Genomic DNA, 19,812 nt, shown 5'->3' with positions numbered 1-19,812 from the left:
TGTAGCAAGGGTTGATCTGAATACCTCTGATCAATTGAGTTCCTAGGTTCTCCTGAACGAGACAAGGTGAGATCTTTCAAGACAGTTGTGAAAATCGAGTAAGGCTTAATCTATTTCAAAGTTTGAGTAAGCCTGAAGGATTTTAAGCATTAAGTCAAGGGCATACTTAAGTCCCCTCCCTGCTATCCTCCTAAGGGCATACTTAAGTCTCCTTCTTGTTATCTTCCTATGACATCAATGTCTCTCTGTTTCAGTCAAATATAGGCGACTGTGTACTTATTGGTCAAGTTCAATTTCTTGAGTAGTTCCCCCGTTTAGAATGTAAGATCCTCAGCCAATAAGGATGAGTGTCAGTGGTGGGAGGGGGTATTTTTGTTAGGGATTAAAAGTGTTGACCCTGCTCCAGACAGTGCTTCCTCCCTTCGATTGTCTGCTGGATGGGTGGGACGCCCTTCTTGCGAGAATGTATAATAAACTTTGCTTTGTTCTAAAGATCTCTCCAGCTTTTTTATTAAAATGGTGATCCCTCACCTTTTTTGAACCACACATCCCTTAATCTAATTGATGAAATTGTAGGATTTAAAGATCAGATAATAGAGATAAATTGTCTCTGTTAACAAATATATTTTTTATTATTATTAATAGTAGTATTTCCATTGTTTAGCACAGGGTCTAGCACATACAAAGTGTTGAAATGCTTTTCATTCACTCATTCAAGGTCTATTTCAAGTACTAGTTCTTTAGCTAAGTCTTCCCAAGGTTCCCTCCAGATGAAGTGATTTCTACCTTTTGTTTCTCAGCACATTTTTTTTGTTCTAGTTCTTTTTCCCCTCTTTATTTTTCCCTCTCTGTCTTTTAGATCGTGTGTGTGTGTGTGTGTGTGTGTGTGTGTGTGTGTACTTGTCCTTTCCCCCCTAAATATTCAAGCTTGAGAGTAGAACCAACTAGGTTCATATCCATATTTGAATTCAATAGTACCTTAGAAAAGGTGTCCACACTGGCACTTAATGAATACTCATTGAACTTGAAATGCTACTTTACAAATGAGGCAACTGAGGCTCAGAAATATGTCTTAACATCACAGAGCTACTAAATAATTGAGACTGTAATTGGATCCCACATCTTTTTTTTAAACCAACAATACTTTTCCACTACAAAACTATGTAGAGCATGAGTAGAACAAATAGAAATTCCTTCCTCTCACAAAATTGATTAAGTAGAAATAAAAGTTTTATAAACATCATAAACCTGAATAGAATCAATCAGGAAGACTAGAGAAAGAGATAAGGGCAGAAGACTAGAGGGCAAGTGTTATTTAGTTAGTGAAAAGGATTATAAAATAGATTAAAAACAAAACAAAACTCCTTAATGGAAGTCAGAGAGAAAGACTAGAGTGTGGAGGGGTGACTACTGTGGCTAGATTTTCCCAAAGGACCTTTAGGTTCTTATCCAAGTAAACAGACATTGGAATAGACTAAATAAAGTAAATGACATTGGAACTAAAAACAGAGGATCAACAGCAGGACTCTGCCCCAACTGGTAGGTAACTTCCCTTTCTTTGTGTAGATCCCTTACATGAGAGGGAAAGGGGTTAATGCACTTCAGAACAGGGTAGCATGGACAGGGATGCAGAAGAAACCTTTTGATTCATCTCAGAGGAAGAGCATAGTATTATTCTAATCCTGAAGAATTGGAAGGTTAAGTTAGGTGAGAGGCAATGGAATCTGAGGGAGAAGGGGATATGGGGCTACAAATGATTTCTGACTTAGTTCAGTTCTTGTCATGCAACAGGCAAGACTCAAACCAGTACTTTCCCAGAAAGAGCAAGTCCTAAAACCCTTAGACCCATGAACCAAATCACTGGGACCAATATTTACCAAGAATTTAATGCATACATTTTTACAGTATTTGTTTAGAGATCATTGAACCCAAGGGAATTGATGAGTTTATTGAAGAAGACTGTGGACAGGCTCTCTTCCTGAGGAAATTCCCAAGTTTAGTGGAGATATGATAATGGATAATCCACTCCCCCTCCCCAGGAGTTAGGAGAGTAGTCAGATAAGGAGAACCAAGGAGGTGAGGGTCCCTTTATACTAGGCCCTCAAGCCAGAGGAGGCTCAAGGAAAATCACACAATCACAGAATTTAGATTTGGATGTCTCATATGCCAATTAATCCAACCCATACTTGACAATTATTCCCTACTATCTCCTAACTAGCAAGTATTCCTACAGTTCCCAAAGTTCTCCAATGGGAGGAAACCCTCATCTCTAAAGGTATCTCAGTCCACTTCTGGATAGTTCCAATTGTTTGGAGGTTTCATCTGACAAAAATCCCAGTTTGTCTCTCTTTGACATCTACCCCTTCTTTTTGATTCTATCCTCTGGATCCAAACAGAACAAATCTACATAACAATCTTTGAACACAGTTAATATATTCCTCAAAGTCTTTTCTTATAGGATTGCAGGATTTATAGAACCTGAGTTCAAATTCTAGCCTTACTATTTAACTACCTTTGAGAGCTTGAGTTTAACTTGGGACACAATTGGTTGGTTGTGTCCTTTGTTCTTGAAGAAGACCAAACTGACATCATTATGTTAGAGTTTGTGTGGTTCAGAAATGGTGAGGGGTCACCATTTAATTAAAAAAAAAAAAGGTGAAAAGATCTTTAGAAGCAAAACAAAGTTTATTATACATTCTAGAGAGAAGGGCATCCTACCCATCGAGCAGACAATTGAAGGGAGGAAGCACTGTCTGGGACAGGGTCAACACTTTTAATCCCTAAAGCAAATACTCTCTCCCACCACTGACCCTCATTCTTATTGGTTGAGGATCTTACATTTTAAACTCAGGAGCTACCTAAGAAATTGAACTTGACTAATAAGTACATAGTTGCCCATATTTGACTGAAATAGGGAGACACTGATGTCATGGGAGGATAGCAGGAAGGGGACTTAAGTATACCCTTGACTCAATGCTTAAAGTCCTTCAGGCCTATTCAAACTCTGAAGTAGATGAAGCCTTACTCGATTTTCACAACTGTCTTGAAAGATCTCATCTCGTTCAAGTTGAATTGCAATGTTTTCAACCATGGCTGATCAGATCAATATGAGTTTAAAATGCTCTGCCAAAGTTGGATACAAATAATCCATATGAACATTTGGGGATGACTTCTCTAACTTTGCGCATCTTGTTTTTTTTCTGAGCTAATACAAATCTGCTTGACTCATAGAGCACAGAACTTTCTCTGATGGCATGCCATGTTGGATGCTAGTGTCTCCCATGTCATACAATTGATTATAAAGTTCTTAAGAGATACCTTTAGAGTGTTCTTGTACTACTTTAACTGTTGGACTCAATCAATAAATTCTCAAGTTCCCTCTAGATCTATGACCTCATCTGATTGTTTATTTGGGGTACTCTGATATTTTTGTTGTTAAGTGACCTATAACATGTTTTAAACATTTCTTCCCCCAATGATCCTCTGATGACATGGGTCTAAGGTTCTTTGTTGTCACAGTGACTGCTTTGAAAATCTTCCATCATATCAATATTCTTAAAGGATGGTACCTAGAACCAAATACAATATTCCAGATGCAGTCTAAACAGGGCCTAGTATAAAGGGACCCTCACCTCCTTATTCTTGTAATCTATACTTTTCCTAACATAGTTCAAGATTAGCTCTTGATTGCTACGTTACACTGCTGACTCATAGTAGGGAAGGAAATAAGCATTTACATAATTCCTACTATGGGCCAGCCATTGTACTATGCCCTTTACAAATATAATACTTGAGTCCTACAACAACACAGAGAAAAGACATTATCCCATTTTATGATTGAGAAAACTGAGATAAAGGTTAAGTGATTTACCTAGAGTCACACAGCTAGTTACTTATCCATTATGCACTGGGCCACATAAAATCCAATTTTTTTTTTGTCATTGAAACATGCCTTCCCAATATTGTACTTCTGAAGCCAATTGGAAGGCTTTACATTTGCTTAATTTGCATCCATTTATGTCAAATCAAAAGTTGCAGTGACATCAAAGGAAATGAGGACTGAAAAAAAAATCAGTTCTCTCCCCTGCAACTGAGATTAAATCCAATTCATCCCAAGATCTCCTAAATATTTACACAACGGTCAACGGGATTCCTTGTGATCTTTAGAACCAAAGGTAACTCATGTTTATTTAGATCTTTCTTGAGAACAGAAAAAGATTCCAGGGCAGGTAGGCCTTGATTCAAGAAATTTGAGTGCAACTAAACCAACCATTTTCTCTGATCAACTGTTTGATCTTAGGAGTCACTCTCTCTGTAGGTCTCAATTTCTCAATTGCAAAATAGAGATGTGGTTGGTGAGATTTTACTCAATAGTCTCAAAGGTGTTTTTTAGCTCTAACATTCTTTGGTTCTTGTTAAGTATATGTGCCTCTGTCTCAAGATGGCAAACTCAAGGTTGCCTTTAACACTTATTCTGATAAGATGCTCAACCCCTTTTGGACTACTAATAATGCTTGACAGGAGGATGAAACAGAACAGTGTAAACTTCTTGAGGATAGGAATGGTTTCTTTTATTGTTTTTTGTCTTAAATCTACCATGGTACTGAGCAGAGTAATCACTTAATAAATGCATGATGAATTGAATTAGGAAGAAAATAGAGATAATGTAAGCCAAAAGTAAAATAGAGAATATAGGATTTAATAGTTAAGTTAAAGGGCTGGGGTCCTATGGACATCATTTATTTATCATCCTATAAAATAGTAGATTTGGGGGTATGTCTTTGGTTCATGGCTGTTTTTGTACTTGGACTCATTGTATACACAACTCTCAAGGTCCAAATACTTAGTAAAAAGGAGATAGCCATTACAGAAGGAGACAATGAGACAATGACAGCCTCAAGATACATGTTGAAGCTATTTTTTGTTTTAATTTTTATTTTTTAGGTTATACATGTACATTTATTTTTTACATATTTCCATGAGTCATCTTGGAAGAGAAAAATCAGGACAAAAGAAAAAAGCATGACAGTAAAAAAAAAAAAAAAAAAAAAAAAAAAAAGGAAAAAAGGCGAAAACAGTGTGCAATAATCCAGTTTCCAAAGGTCTCTCTCGGGATGCAGATGGTGTTTTCCATCCTAAGTGTATTAGGATTGCCTTAGATCACCGAATTGCTGAGAACTGAGTCTATCATAGTTGATCATCACACAATCTTTTTGTTGCTATATATATTATTTTCCTGGTTCTGCTTGCTACATTGAAGCCATTTTATATTTATAAGGAAAAGCAAATAATCCTTGAAAGATTGTTGGTTTCATATCAAATCCTTTCTCTATCCTACTTTGAATATAGAATGCACGTGTTATTTGGTGTTTAAAAGAAATCTGCATCCCCAGAACAGGAATCCCTAATGTTGCTAGTTGAAAGCACCCTCTCCTCAAACATTCCTACTTTCCTAGCCTCTACTTTGTAGAATTTGATGCTTTCTTCAAACTTCAGGTCCTCCTGACTCTAGGGTTGGTGCTCTATTCACTGCGCCACCTAGCTGCCTCTTTCTTCAACGTTTCACTCAGGTGCTATCACTTACACTGCTTGCCCCATATTCCATGATTCTTTGATACCTTCACTCCATCTCATCCCTTATGTACAATCAGTTGCCAAGCTCTTCCAGTTCTACCTCCAAAATATATCTTGTCTCTCTCACTTTCTCTCTACTCACATGGCTACCATCTCTAATCCAGGATCTCATCATCTCAATCTTGCATTATCAGAATAACTTTCTGGTTAGCTGGCTTTCAGCATCTCCCTCTTTCTAATTCAAAATTTCTTAAATTATGGGTCATGACCCCATATGGGATCATGTAACTGAATGTAGTGTTTGTGAAGTTATGGTTTATTATCATTAAAATGTTTGATTTGCATACCTGTTTTATATACCTATATACTAAGGGTTGCATAAAAATTTCTCAAAAGGGGTCATGAATGAAAAATCTAAGAAGCCCTGCTCAGAAATCATCTTTGACCCAGCTATCAAATATGTTTCTAAAGTACAAATGGGGATGAATCCATCTCTTACTAAATCTCCTCAGTCCCTCTGAGAGGAAAATATAAACTCTTCAGGTTGGCATTTAAAGCCCATCATGATATAGCTTGTTTACCATGCCAGTCTTATTCCACATTTATGTCCCTCCATGTATTTCCCACTGGAACTAGACAGGCCTTCTTCTTATTCTTGGAACTCAACAGTCTTATCTCTCCCTCAGCATCTTTGCTAAGGTCCTTCCCTGCACTTCAGTCTGGCTTCCTTCAGGATTTGGCTTATGTACCAGCTCCCAAGGAAGATTGTACTGAACTATTAGCTGTCAGGATCCCCTCCTCAAATAACCATGTACCTCCCTGGGCCTCAGTTTCTATATCTGTAAATTAATGTGGCGATTTTTACAAAATGATCTTCAAGGTCCCTCCTAGCTCTAAATTCCATGATTCTATTTCTATATTTGTATAACTGGATTGAGAGTCAGAAGGAACCTCAGAATATATCAAGTCCAAACCTCTCATTTGACAGATGAAGAAATTGAATCTCAGATACTTTAATGAGGTCATACAGATATGTCCTTTCAGTTGAATTAAGCTCCTTTGAGTCAGGAACTCATTTTTATTTTGCAACCCAGCACAAAGTTTTGTGCTAGCACCCAGCAAGTACTTAACAGATGCCAATCCAATTGGATACCAAATACAATTGTATACTTTGTTGTTATCGTTCAGTTAAGTCTAACTCTTTGGAACCCCATGGACATAACACACCAATGCTGTCCATGAGATTTTCTAGGCAAATATAGTAGAGTGGTTTGCCACTTCTTTTTCCAGTGGATTAAGGTAAACAGAGGTTACATGACTTTTCCAGGGTCACACAGCTTGTAAGTATCTGAGGCTGGATCTGAGGCTGAAGACCTGAACTCAGGTCTTCCTGAGTCCAACCCCAGCATTCCATTTACTGAGCCTTTCAACTGCTTAATATATTTTTAGATATCTATAAAGAAAAACAACATTTCCTGACATCAAGCTTATGTTGTAAAGCAGGACAGGAAAGATATACAGATAAATACAAAATTTTAAGGAAAGTAAATATATAATTTTGAAGAGAGCCCCAGGAAATTGGGGATCAATGGGAAGTTTAGTATTTAGTGCACTTATTTTTCTGTCACCCAGGAAACTTGGAGTCATTTTCAACTCTACACTTTCCCTTTTCCTTATCTTTGTCACTCATCCCAGTGTACCCCTACAACCAGCTTTCAAGATGTGTCGATCCTATTCTTCAAGGTTATCTGTACCTGTTCTCTCTAGTCACCCAACTTCCATCTGTTTTAGGCTCTTGACACCTCATTTGGATTATTACAAAGGCCTCAATCAATCAATCAATATTTTAAAAATTCTTTTAGGCTATAATATACATTCATTTTTTACCCATTTCCATGAGTTGGGTTGGGAGAAAAATGAGAACAAAAGAAAAAATCATCAGAAAGGAAAAAAAAATAAGGAAAAAAAAGTGAAAACAGTATTCTTTGATCTGCATTCAGTCTCCATAATTTTCTCTCTGAATGTGTATGGCATTTTCCATCCAAAGTTTATTGGAATTGTCTTGGATCACTCAATTGCTGAGAAAAGCCAAGTCTACCATAGCTATTTAACAATATTTTTTAAAGTGCCTACTGTGTGACAGGCATTGTGCTAAAGTGTTGAGGATACAAAAAGAAGCAAAAAGCAGTTCTGCCCTTCAAATAATTTACAATATAATAGGGGAAACAACCTAAAATATATATGTATAGACAAAGCAATCTATATACAGGATAAATAGGAGATAACATAGAGTACTAGAAGAGTTGCAAAAGTCTTTCAGTAGAAGGTAGGTTTTAGTTGGGATTTAAAAGGAAGTCAAGGAGGTCAATAGAGCAGAGAAAGAGAATTCCAGAGAGAATGCCTCAAGGTGAAAGATGAAGTATCTTTGTTTATGAAATGGCTGATGGCTGTACTGGAGTATAGGTTGGGCGCTAAGGTATAAGACAGGAAACTTAAAAGGGGGCTAGGTAAAGAAGGGTTCTGAATATCAACCAGTTTGTATTCGACCCAAGGGACATCAGGAAGCCACTGGAGTTTATTGACTGGGGAGGTGATATGGTTGGACCTTTACTTTAGGAAAATCATTTTGGGAGCTACATGGGAATAGATTAGAGGGGAGAAAGAATTAGGCCCGGAGACTCTGGTTTTCCACACCGAACTATTTGTTTCCAATTTTTTCTCTGCAAATTAAATTTCCTCACAACTACCAATCTTTGTAAAGCACAAGCCTGACCCTATTACTGCTTGTGATTTCCCAGATTCTAGGAAGAAATGGAAATTCCTTACTTTCACATACTGAACCATCTCACAATCTGACTTTTGGCTAACTTTTCAAACTTCACATTCCTTTTCACTCACTAGGTTCCACATTAAACTTAATGTTCTAAAACATGATATTTCCATCTCCTACTGTTCTTTGTGTGAATTGTCTTCCGTGCTTGGAATTCACTCGCCTAACTACCATCTTTTAGAATCTAACTTCCTTCAAGACTTAGCATGGGTAAACTGTCTTCATGGATTACTGCCCTTCCCCCAAAAAATTATAGTATATGTTATCTTTACATATATATGCTGTTATTTACATGACTATTTTGTCATCTTGTATAATGCTTTCAAAATCACAAGACCACAATGGCTTTCCAGGGTAACTAGCACTAAAGCTAGGTCTTGAAAATAAGGATTCTGAGGCAGAAATGACTGAGTTCTAGCCATAAGGAGTGGGTTAGGAAAATATAAGTGGGCAGGAGAAAGGGTTTAGGCAACAGCTGGCCTTGCAATTTGGCTGGAGCATACTGCATGAAGGGAAGTAATGTGATATAAAGCTCAAAATGTGGGTCAGAGCCAGATCTTGGAGGGATTTAAATGCCAAGACTGTTTGCATTTTATGCTAAAGGTCAGGAAAGACTCTTGAGTAAGGAAATGACCTAGTCAAATCTATATTGTAGAGATCATTTTGGATAGACTAGAGAAGAAGAGGGTGGAAGCAGAGAAACCAAATAGTCTAATTAATAGTTCAAGACACTAATATCAAACTCAAATAATAATAGCCACTAAATCCTGTAGGTTACATATTGACTTAGACATCCACATATGGATATTATCTGTTTTATTGAATTTAAATTTTGTTAAAAATCTAATTGTATTTTAATCTGTACTTGGGAATGTTGTGAGCTGCATGTAACCTGACCACCTCTGGTCTATGCTACAAATGTTAAGAGATTGAGCTAGGATAATGGCAGTCTCTTAGTACTAGCTGAATTTTAATTGAATGTTTCATTGTGGTGCTTAGGTAATCCTGGGTTCCCAAAAGCTATCCTAAGAAAGTATAAGCTCTGGCAACTAATATGTATATAGTTGTTTACTAGCCACTTAATAAATGCTCATCATTCAAAAGGCTGAGCACCAGGATGATTTTTTTTTTTTTTTTTTTTTTTTGGTAATGCAACTCACTATTGGTGTCTCAAGTCACATAGTAGTGGTAATCTGCATTATTGGAGGATGGTCCACAGTTGATGAAAATTAGGACTCTTAAGGTATCAAATAAATGCTGATACTCAGACAATACTCACCTCACTTTAATAGTTCTGCCCTTCCCACCCTGTGATAGTTCTCATACACATCTAATTTACATATAAATGCCTCTCTCCCTGGGACAAAAACATCATTCTTTTCATACCCACATTAACTATAGTTGTTTGTCCTTTATTCTGGAAGAGGACCATGGCTAAAGGAAGGACATGCAGGTGAACTGGATTTAAGTGAGGAAGGGCAGTGCAAAGACTTCCAACTTTACTCTCTCCTCCAGAGCCATCTGGGTCTAGTGGCCAGATGTAGATCAGGACAACTGAAGATGGCCGTAGACATAGTAGAAAACCTTGGCCTTTTTAAAATAACATCTTTCCCAAGTCTCAGTTTGTATGAACCAATGCCCATTCAGTGATTAAGGATAGGTAAGAAGAAATGAGATAAAGAATGGCCTAATTTCTTAAAATCAATCTGGGAGGAGAAGACACACAGAGAATCCTACCCACAGAAATAACATTCAATACTTACAGCCAACTAGGCAGTGTGGGAGAGGCTGTGAACAGAGTTCCAATAATCCACTGTTGATGCAGCAGTGAATTAGTATAACCATTCTGAAAATCAGTTTGGGATTCTGTGAGAAAAATCAGGGTATCATAGATTTAGAGTTAAAGAGGGAATTTAGGGTACATTCAATATACTTCTGTTTTTTACAGATGGAAAAATGAAGGCCCAATAAGGGTTAAATGACTAGTCCAAGATCTTATGAATAGAGAAGGATTTTGAACTTGGATGCTTTAACTCTCAAGCCATTGATCTTTCTAGTTTTTGTCACATGATTACATACCCTTGGATCACATGATTCCATTACTGGGAGCATACTTAGGTCCTATGCAAACCAAAATATTTACAGAGCCAAAAAACTGAAAACAAAAGTAGAGGCCTAATGATCAGGGAACAGATGAATTGTGATATATGTGGAATATTATTGTAACCATAAAGAATGATGAAGAATTCAAAGCTTATAGGAACTGCTGTATGAACTGATAACAGTACAAAGTAGAATCAGGAGACTTACAATGGTTATATTACTATAAACAAAAGAACTTAGATCAAATACAATGATCAATATTGGTTCCTGATGACCCTGGTTGGGATATTTCCTCTTGGTGGAAAGTATGGGGCCTGGGCACTGTTATATCATCTGTCACTTGCATATTATTTAAGAGTTTTTTGTTGGAGTGTGGGGGACAGATTGGGAAGGGATCATGATGTAAAAAACAACATGCATTTAAAAAATATTTCCTACCTGACTAAAATGATATTTCATAAACCTAGGTGTTTTACTACATATATACCTAGAGAAACAGAAACCCAATCACAGGGAAAGGGGCAAAAACTTTCCGCAGGAGGGAAAAAGCCTCTGCTTGCACAGCAAGAAAGGCTGAAGGGATCCAAGTACAGCCACAGGGTATGGGACTAAGCAGAAGCAGCATGCAAAAGCTCAGAAAACAACTCTTAAAAAAGAGACATTGAGAAGGAACATTTTAGAAATTAAAAGATGCCAAAACTCTGGCTGGAGGTAGGATGGCAAATGAGGTATATAATTTTCCCTTTGCTGAACAAACTTTTTCAAACCCCAAGATTCTTTTTTTCTAACCCTTGTGTGCCAACAGAGGACATCCATTTTCCCTCATTAAAAGAGGGTCAGCCATAGCAACTCTGTGAGGGATGGTGGTCTGCAGAAGGCAATTCAGGAACCATAATCCATCAGTCTTCCTTCCAGTCATCCTGTGCCCAGGCAGGCATGGGTGAAGAGTACTCAAAGCCAGGCCCTTTATAGCGTAGAGCATGAAGGTACATCACTAGCTCTTGAGGCAAGGGGTCCTGTCTCACCAAACGGCATTCTTCACAGAGAGGGTCCATCTTTTTATCCTTAAGCCCTGACCCAGCTGTCTCCCCAGGAGTCAGTTCTGCTGTGTCTAAATCAAGGGAAGTTGTTTGGTTTGGTTCCTCTGGTCCTCTTGTGGTTGTAGATGGCTCTTTAAAGTCCTGCTTAAAAAATGGGTCTGCAGGGGCCTTAAGACCTGGGGGTAGGTCCCCTTCAAAGAGATCTAGAACATCTAGGCTTTGTTTGGCCCGGTGTTCCTCCAACAGATCTTGTAGCAGCTCATCATCTGTCTTTGGGACATGGCCACCTCGGCCCCGGGCAGGGCCCCAAGCTGCTGTGTTATAGATGGGGTCATTGATGATAGGGTGGCCCAGGAACTGCAAGTGTACCCGGATTTGATGGGTACGGCCAGTAAGAGGCCGGCAATGGACTACACTACTCTGACCATTGTAACTCAGCCTCTGGAATACAGTTTCACAGGGCTTGCCCTGTGGATCTACACGGCACAGCCCCACCTTATAGGATACCACCAAGATGGGTTCCTTGCAGATGACTGCTTCAGCAGGGAATTCTCCTTCCACACGGCACACATATTCTTTCTCCAGCTACAGAAGAGAACACAAAGTCAGCAAAAAGGTTCCAGCTCTTAGACTGCCACCCTCAAGTATTCTGAGTCCACTTCTCCCATATTCGGATTCAAAAGTTCCTAGATTCTAACCACTTCCACAAAGCTTTTCTGTGTTCAAGTTTCCCTATTACTTTTATAGGCCATCTCTCTTAAATATCAGTACCATCCCCACATACCCCTCTGTACCTTAACATTTTTTATTTTTATTTTATCTATTTTAATTTACCCATTCCTTTTGAGGTGACTTAGCCCTAGCAAAGAACTCTAATAAATCAATTATCCAATAATCACAAAGTTATTAAGAACCTATTCTGTGCCAGATGCCTTAACATTTTTTAAAAAATATTTTTTTGAGCTATTCTGATAAGACAATTATCCAAGACAATTCTGAGGGACTTGTAATGAAAAATGCCATCTACCTAAAAAGGAAAAATGATGAAATATAAGTGCAGAATGAAGCATACTTGTTTCTCTTGATTTTTTTTTTCTTTTACAACATGGTTTATATGGATATGTTTTATATGACTTCACAGGTGAAACTGTGTGAAGTTTTAATTTAAAATTTAAAATTTTAAAATTTAAAAAAAAGAATTTAAAAAAGAAAAATTATTAATTTTATTGCTATCTTATTTTTAGATTCTTTTTATTTAAAAATATACCCCTTCCTCTTGCCTAACAAAATATTTGTAACAGTTCTTTGTTACTCTGTAATGAAGAAAAAACCAAATTTAGCAACCGTCAAACTATAGTATTTACAATGTTTCAAACCCACAGTCTTCCTTCTTTGCAAAGAAGGGGAGAGGTATATTTTCTCATCTTTTTTTTCTAGGGCTAAATTTGGTCATTATAATTAAATAGTATTCAATTCAGATGATCAGGCTACCAAATTTATGCAATCTGCTATTTCTCACTGTGTGATGTTGGGCAATTCACTAAACTCCTCTTAGATCTCTTCCAACTCTAAATCTTTATGAACCTATGATCTCTATCCCTGAACCCTCTGAAAATACTCTACAAAGTTCAGATTTATCAGATGATTTGGGAAGCCCTTCCAAATTTATAATTCAATGATTCCCTTCCTAACACTAAGCATCTGTGGACTCAATCTGCACTTGGCCTTTGAAAAGAGCACAAGTGAAAACGGTTTTGCTCCCCACTTTGCTTTACCTGCCGATCTCTAACTTGCTCGTGGATCCGCTCAGAGACAGAAGCTGTCTTGGCAAACATGAGCACCCCTGAGGTGAGGCGGTCTAGCCTATGTAGTGGATGCAGTTCCTTAAGCTGGTGCTCCTTGCCCAGGATGAAGATGACAGTGTTATGGCGGAAGCGACCACAAGGGTGAACAGGCATGGAGGAGGGCTTGTCTACCACTACGACTTCATCATCCTCAGCTAGCAGACGAATAGGCTCTGCTGTCACAGGGGGCTCATGCCGGTGGACAGTGTTCCGCAGGAAATCATTATCCTGCCAGAGAGATACAAACAGCTGTGTCAAACCTGCACCCACTCCATGTGGAAAAGGAACAGAGGGTTAGGCACATAAAAACAGTTACTACCATTCAGGAAAAGGATCATAAGTAGAATTAAGAGTCAGAATGACATTAGAAGGCTTGGAGTCCAAGCTTTTCATTTTACAGATGAGCCTAAACATTAAGGGATTTAGTTAAAGTCAAGGTCAAGTATCTGAGCTATAAGGATTTGGACCTGGGTCTTCTCAATCCCAAATTCAGAATTTTTCCTATTATGCCATACCAGTTCTCAAGAGGTCTTTTTTTGTTTTTTTAATGCCTTGTTGTTGCTCTTTTAATTTTTTTAATATATTACTCATTTTCCAATGGTTTCTTGCCCTTTCATCTCTCCTTTTCTAGAAATCAAAAATGGAAATTCAAGCACATCTTACACTCTAACTGAATCTCACATTCTCCTAATAGAATGTAAGCTCTTTGAGGTCAAAGACCATTTCAAATTTTGTCTTTGTATTCCTAGCATCTATCACAGGGCCTAGCATGAAGAATATATTCATAAAGGTGAGATTGATTGATGTCTTAAAATGTAAGTCTCATTCCAACCAATAGCATATTATCTATCACCTCTTCATCCTAAGACCTCTGAAATTATAAGCAAAAACTCCAACTAATCACAGTTCAATCTCAAATGAAATTCTTTAAACTATTCACTCAACAAACATTTATTTGTTGTTCTTTAGTCATTTTATTCATGTTTGACTCTTCCTGACTCAATTGGGATTTTATTGGCAAAGATACTGGAGTGCTTTACCACTTCCTTCTCTAAGTAATTTTTATAGATGAGGAGCAAACAGGGTGAAGTGATAAAGCTGCATTTGAATTCAGATCTTCCTAACTTTAGGCTTGGTGCTCTATCTACTGTGCCACCTAGCTGCCCAAATACTAATTAAGATTATAGTGTTCAGAGAACAGTGATTGGTGCCAGAGACATAAACAAAATTCAGATATAGAATTTCAATTCTCAGTTTATATTCATCTTGGTGGAACATAAGGCATGACTAATATGTTGATTTGTCTAGTTTGAAGATTTTTCTTTCCTCACCTCCAGTGAGGGTCTTTATAGCAAGGAAAGAAATAAAGAGGTAGAAAGATATCCATTATAAATGGGGATCAGGATTCTGATGGATGTGGCCCTCTTCAATAATGAGATAAACCAAATCAGTTCCAATAGAGCAGTAATGAATTGAACCAGCTACACCCAGCTAAAGAATTCTGGGAAATAAGTAAGAAGCACTACATAGAAATCCCAATCCCTCTATTTTTGTCTGCCTGTATTTTTGATTTTCTTTACAGGTTAATTGTATACTATTTCAAAGTCCGATTCTTTTTGTACAGCAAAATTACTGTATGGACATATATACATAGTGTATTTAACATATAGTTTAACATATTTAACATGTATTGGTGAACCTGCCATCTGGGGGAGGAGGTGGGGAGAATTAGGGGAAAAATTGGAACAAAAGGTTTTGCAGTTGTCAATGCTAAAAAATTACCCATGCATATATCTTGTAAATAAAAAGCTATAATAATTTAAAAAATTTTTTTTTAAATGGGGATCAGTAAGTCACACATCCCTCGTGTTAGATGTGTAGTGGGGCAGCCAGGAAATTAGGTGTGTGCAGCCTCAAACATCTAGGTGTTTCAAAGACAAGAATAGGAAAAAATAATTCTTACTCTTAAGGAATTTACAACCTAGTTAGAGTGAGGAGATACATACGAAAATTTATAGTAAAAGTTAGCAGTAACAAGTACGTAAGAGAGCAGAGAAGTTGGAGATATCAGGGAAGACTTCTTAGAAGTGGCAGCATCTGAAATGGTCCATGAAAGAAGAAAAGGAAGATATGAGAAGCCATTTCAGACATAAGGACGTTGTATACAGATGTACAGAGAGAAGGAAAGTAGCTAATAGTACAATACACATGAAAGAGAACTAATGAAAAAATAAAACTGGAAAGGTAGATTGTTGGCAGATCTCGAAAACCTATTATGCCAGGAAAAAGTTCATATCTTATCCTGTAGATATTGGGGAGCTACTAAAAGCTTTTAAGTCGGATCAGTCCTGCATATTAGGAAAATTACTTTGGTATTGATGTAAAGGAGAGAATGGAGGAATCCATTAAACTCCTAGGGTGCTAATAAGGTAGGAGCAGAAAGGAAAGGATAGATGCTAGTGATAAATTCTATATAATCTGATCATTAATAAGATGTATTAGTTGAAAAAGGAAGTGTTTAAGATGACTGATGTGATGGGTATACTAATAACAGAAATGGAGATTGAGAGGAAGAACAAGTTTAAGGTAAGGATAGAAGATATATATAATATATATATATATATATATATATATATTATATATATATATATATATATATATATATATATATATATATATAAAAAAGTGTTGGCAGATCTGCGAAGGTAAGCCTTCATTTGGGGGTAAAACATTTAAAGTGTTAGGAGACTGAAGTAATGCTTAGCAAGAATTGGAGGTCATCTGTGAACACAGATTTAGGGTTCTCTTATACAGAGGTTGTAATGGAATGTCAATGGAATGAGGCTGTCAAGAGGGGAAAAAATTCCAGGGAAGAAAAAGGAGATCCTGGGGGCATAGAATGGAGTATACCCATCTACTCTTAGGGAAGAGTGGACAAAAAAAACCTTTAAAAATGGGAATAATAGTGCTAAGAGATACTAGTATTGTAAAAATCAAATGATTACAGTGTCAAGGAGTGGATGTTCAACAGTGTGAAATAATACAGGAAGGTCAGAAAAATGGATCTCTTAAAAACTCATGAAAAGGTTATTTTTGGCTACCAGCATGATGCTAGGATTTGGTGGTAAATAAGAACAGGAAAACAGTACTAATCTGTCTAGATCTGTTCTTTGTGTGTGTGTGTGTGTAGGGGGAATGGGGAATGGGAGTATGTGAAATCCATGTTAAGGAACAATATTGTCCAAGTAGTCAAGCTAAGTACTTCAATTAATCTATTTCCCTAACCCAATTAAGCTGACAAATTGCTTCAGCTAATTAACAAGAAGGCAGGGCCACTATTCTTAAAGGAGCTTGCCATCTAACGTTCCCATTGAAACAGGACAAGTATATATGGAGAAAAAGAAGTAATAATAATAGCTAGGACCTATATAGCGTTTTGCAAATATTGTCTCATTTTATCCTCACAATCACCACTCTGGGAGTTTGGTGCTATTACTGTCTTCATTGTAAAGATGAGAAAAGTTGGGCGATTAGGGAACTTATGTTAGGGAGGCACACTGCTAGTTAAGTGTCTGAAGCCGGATTTGAATTCAGGTCTTCCTGAGCATTCTACCTCCCTGGAACCACCAGCAAGCTCGATGCGGAGATCACACGCTGGAGCTATGGGAAGATTTTGAGGGGGAGCCGTTTGTGTTGCTCCTGGACATCTCCCCCTCATCTCCCAGGGGCCCCACCTTAAGAATAACGTCGAGGTTTCGCACTGGCTGCTCGTTGAGGCGCAGGCGGCCGGCCTTGGCGGCAGCCTCGTAATACGAGAGGGGGTGGGCTCGAAACTCGGTACTGTAAACGTGGAGCAAGCTTCGGCCCACCCAGCGGCCCTTGCAGTAGGTCTGGAAGTCGAAGTAATAAGGCCGCACTTTGCGCAGCCCGCCCTCGAAGTAATAGCTGGTCTCAGCAAAGTGCTGGTCACCGAAGCTGACCCCGGCCCGCCGCTTCTTAGGCGGTGGCACGAAGCGCTCCCCGCCCTGGCCTCGCCGCTTCTTCCGCCCGCCCGAAGTTGGAGCCAAGGCCGGAACTGGCGCCTGTTCCTCCCGGGCTGGTGGCTGCTGCTCTCCACAGAGCTCAATGCCGCCCTTAAGTTCCTGCTCCTGCAGCTCGACCGGACACCCAGGGTCTCTGTCCTTCTGATCAGGGACCTCGTACCCACCGCTTGCCATCATCAACCTGCAACCGTGGAAGCTGCTTGGGAGCCCGGCAAAGACGAATCTCTGCAGTGCAGGGAGAACTGTGGCAAACGAGGCAGGAAACACGGAAGCTCTCAGCCACATACCCCAGCGACCGCTCGCCCACGTGGGGGACGCCAGCTCTCTAGCGGCGTAAAGAGATGACGCAAAAAACGCACCAGCCAATCACTACAGCCGAATGCGGAGGCCGCGAAGAAAGTTGTCGCAGGCGCAGAGACGTAAAGAGCAACGCCCATCAACTAAGGAGAGTCCTTGGAAGTCTTTAGTACCTGGCGCCCTAGTGTTAAGCATCAGGTATGATATCTGGGGACAGCAAGGTGATAATGCATTGGAAGCTTTCCCCCCAGGAGTTTACTTATACAACTTTTTGATACCTTTTTATTTTTTTTAAATCATGTTAATATAATTAAGTCTAATATACATATTTATACAAATATCATGTTGCACAAGAAAATCTGATCAAAAAGGAAAAAAACTGAGAAAGAAAACAAAATGCAAGCAAACAACAAAGAATGAAAATGCTACATTGTGATCCACACTCAGTTCCCACAGTCCTCTCTCTGGTGTAGATAACTCTCTTCATCACAAGAACATTGGAACTGGCCTCAATCCATCTCATCGTTGAAAAGAACCATGTCCATTTTGATACTTCTTTAAAGAACATACCTGTTTTCCCCAGTATTGCACCTCTTACAATAAATAATATTTTTAAAGAAGATGAAAAAAAAAGTAAATAAAACCTATCAGAATATTGGAAAAGTCTGAAAATGTATGGCATGTTCCATAGCCATAAGAATCTCACTATTCAAAAGAATGGAGTGAGGAACTAGTTATAGAAATATAGGTACACTATTGCACTGTTAGTGGAATTGTGAACTGATTCAATCATTGTGGAGAAAAAGAATGGAACTATGCACAAAGGGCTAGCAAGTTGCATACCTTTTGATCCAGTAGTAAGTACCTCTACTATATCTGTTCTACAAAGAAAACAATGAAAATGGGTAAAGAACTAATAAGTACAAAAATATATGTAACAGCATTTTTTTGAAGTGACAGAGAATTGAAATTCAAATGGAAACTGAATGTCCATCAAATAGGGAATGGCTGAACAAATTGTGATGTATGCTTATAATATGTTATAAGAAATGATGAGCAGGTTGATTTCAGAAAAAAATCTGAAAAGACATATATGAACTGATGCAAAGTAAAGTGAACAGAACCAGGACAACACTGTACAGAATTACAGCACTATTGTATGATGATCAATTGTGAATGACAGCTATTCTCAGCAATACAGTCAATGATCCAAGACAACTGGTGAAATGCTATCCAGCTGCAGGGAAAGTACTGATGGAATCTGAATGCAAATCAAAGTATACTATTTTTCATTTTATTTTTTCAATTGGATTTTTTTTCCTCTTTGAGACTTTTCATTCATAACAGGACTAATATGAAATTTTGTTTTACATGATTGCACATGTATAATCTATGTCAAATTGCTTATTGTTTCAGGGAAGCAGGAGGTATGGAAAGAAGGGAGAAAATTTGCAACTCAAAAAAAAAAAGGATGTTAAAATTGTCTTTATATGTAGGGGGAAATAATGGGGAATTTTAATTGGGGAAAATAAAATATTGTTAAAAAAAGAAAAAGGAAGAGAAAAAATTAGTAAAACTTATCAATATATTGAAAAAGGCTGCAAATGTATGAAATGTTCCATATTTATGAGTCTCTTACTATTCAAAGGAATGGAAGAGAAAACTAGTTCACTTTTAAAAGTCATTTAACAGTAGGGATATGGAAATATATGTACACTAATGCACAGTTAGTGGAACTGTGAACTGGTTCACCAGTCTGGAGAAAGTTTGAAATTTGAACAATGAAGCTTATATCTCAAAGAGAACAAAGAAAATGGGGGAAAAAACTTATATGCACAAAAATATAGGGTTTTTTTTTTGTGGTAGCAAAGAATTGGAAACTGATGGGATACCTATCCATTGGGGAATGCCTGAAGAAGTTGTGATATATGAATATAATGGAATATTATTATGCTATAAGAAATCATGAGATATGATTTTAGAAAAACTTGTGAAGATGTATATGAACTAATGCAAAAGGAACCAGAACAATGTACATAGTAAGCAATATTGTAATCATGTTCAACTGTGAAAAACTTAGC

The 19,812-nt window shown here is 37.9% G+C and overlaps 1 protein-coding gene across 1 annotated transcript; it reads right to left on the bottom strand.

Moving 5' to 3' along the window:
- Nucleotides 1-6,571: 6,571 nt before the first annotated feature.
- RPUSD2 (RNA pseudouridine synthase domain containing 2) lies at nt 6,572-17,813 on the bottom strand. The gene is made up of 3 exons (XM_051977089.1): nt 17,126-17,813; nt 13,323-13,619; nt 6,572-12,132 (listed from the first exon to the last, which is right to left on the bottom strand). The coding sequence occupies exons 1-3, from the start codon at nt 17,717-17,719 to the stop codon at nt 11,407-11,409; spliced, it is 1,617 nt and encodes a 538-aa protein (XP_051833049.1). The 5' UTR covers nt 17,720-17,813; the 3' UTR covers nt 6,572-11,406.
- Between the last annotated feature and the right edge of the window lie 1,999 nt (nt 17,814-19,812).

This window comes from Antechinus flavipes, chromosome 2 (genome assembly GCF_016432865.1).
Source record: "Antechinus flavipes isolate AdamAnt ecotype Samford, QLD, Australia chromosome 2, AdamAnt_v2, whole genome shotgun sequence".
Taxonomy (NCBI): domain Eukaryota; kingdom Metazoa; phylum Chordata; class Mammalia; order Dasyuromorphia; family Dasyuridae; genus Antechinus; species Antechinus flavipes.
The sequence above is the reverse complement of the archived record's forward strand: the minus strand, read 5'-3'. Positions and strand labels throughout refer to the sequence as shown.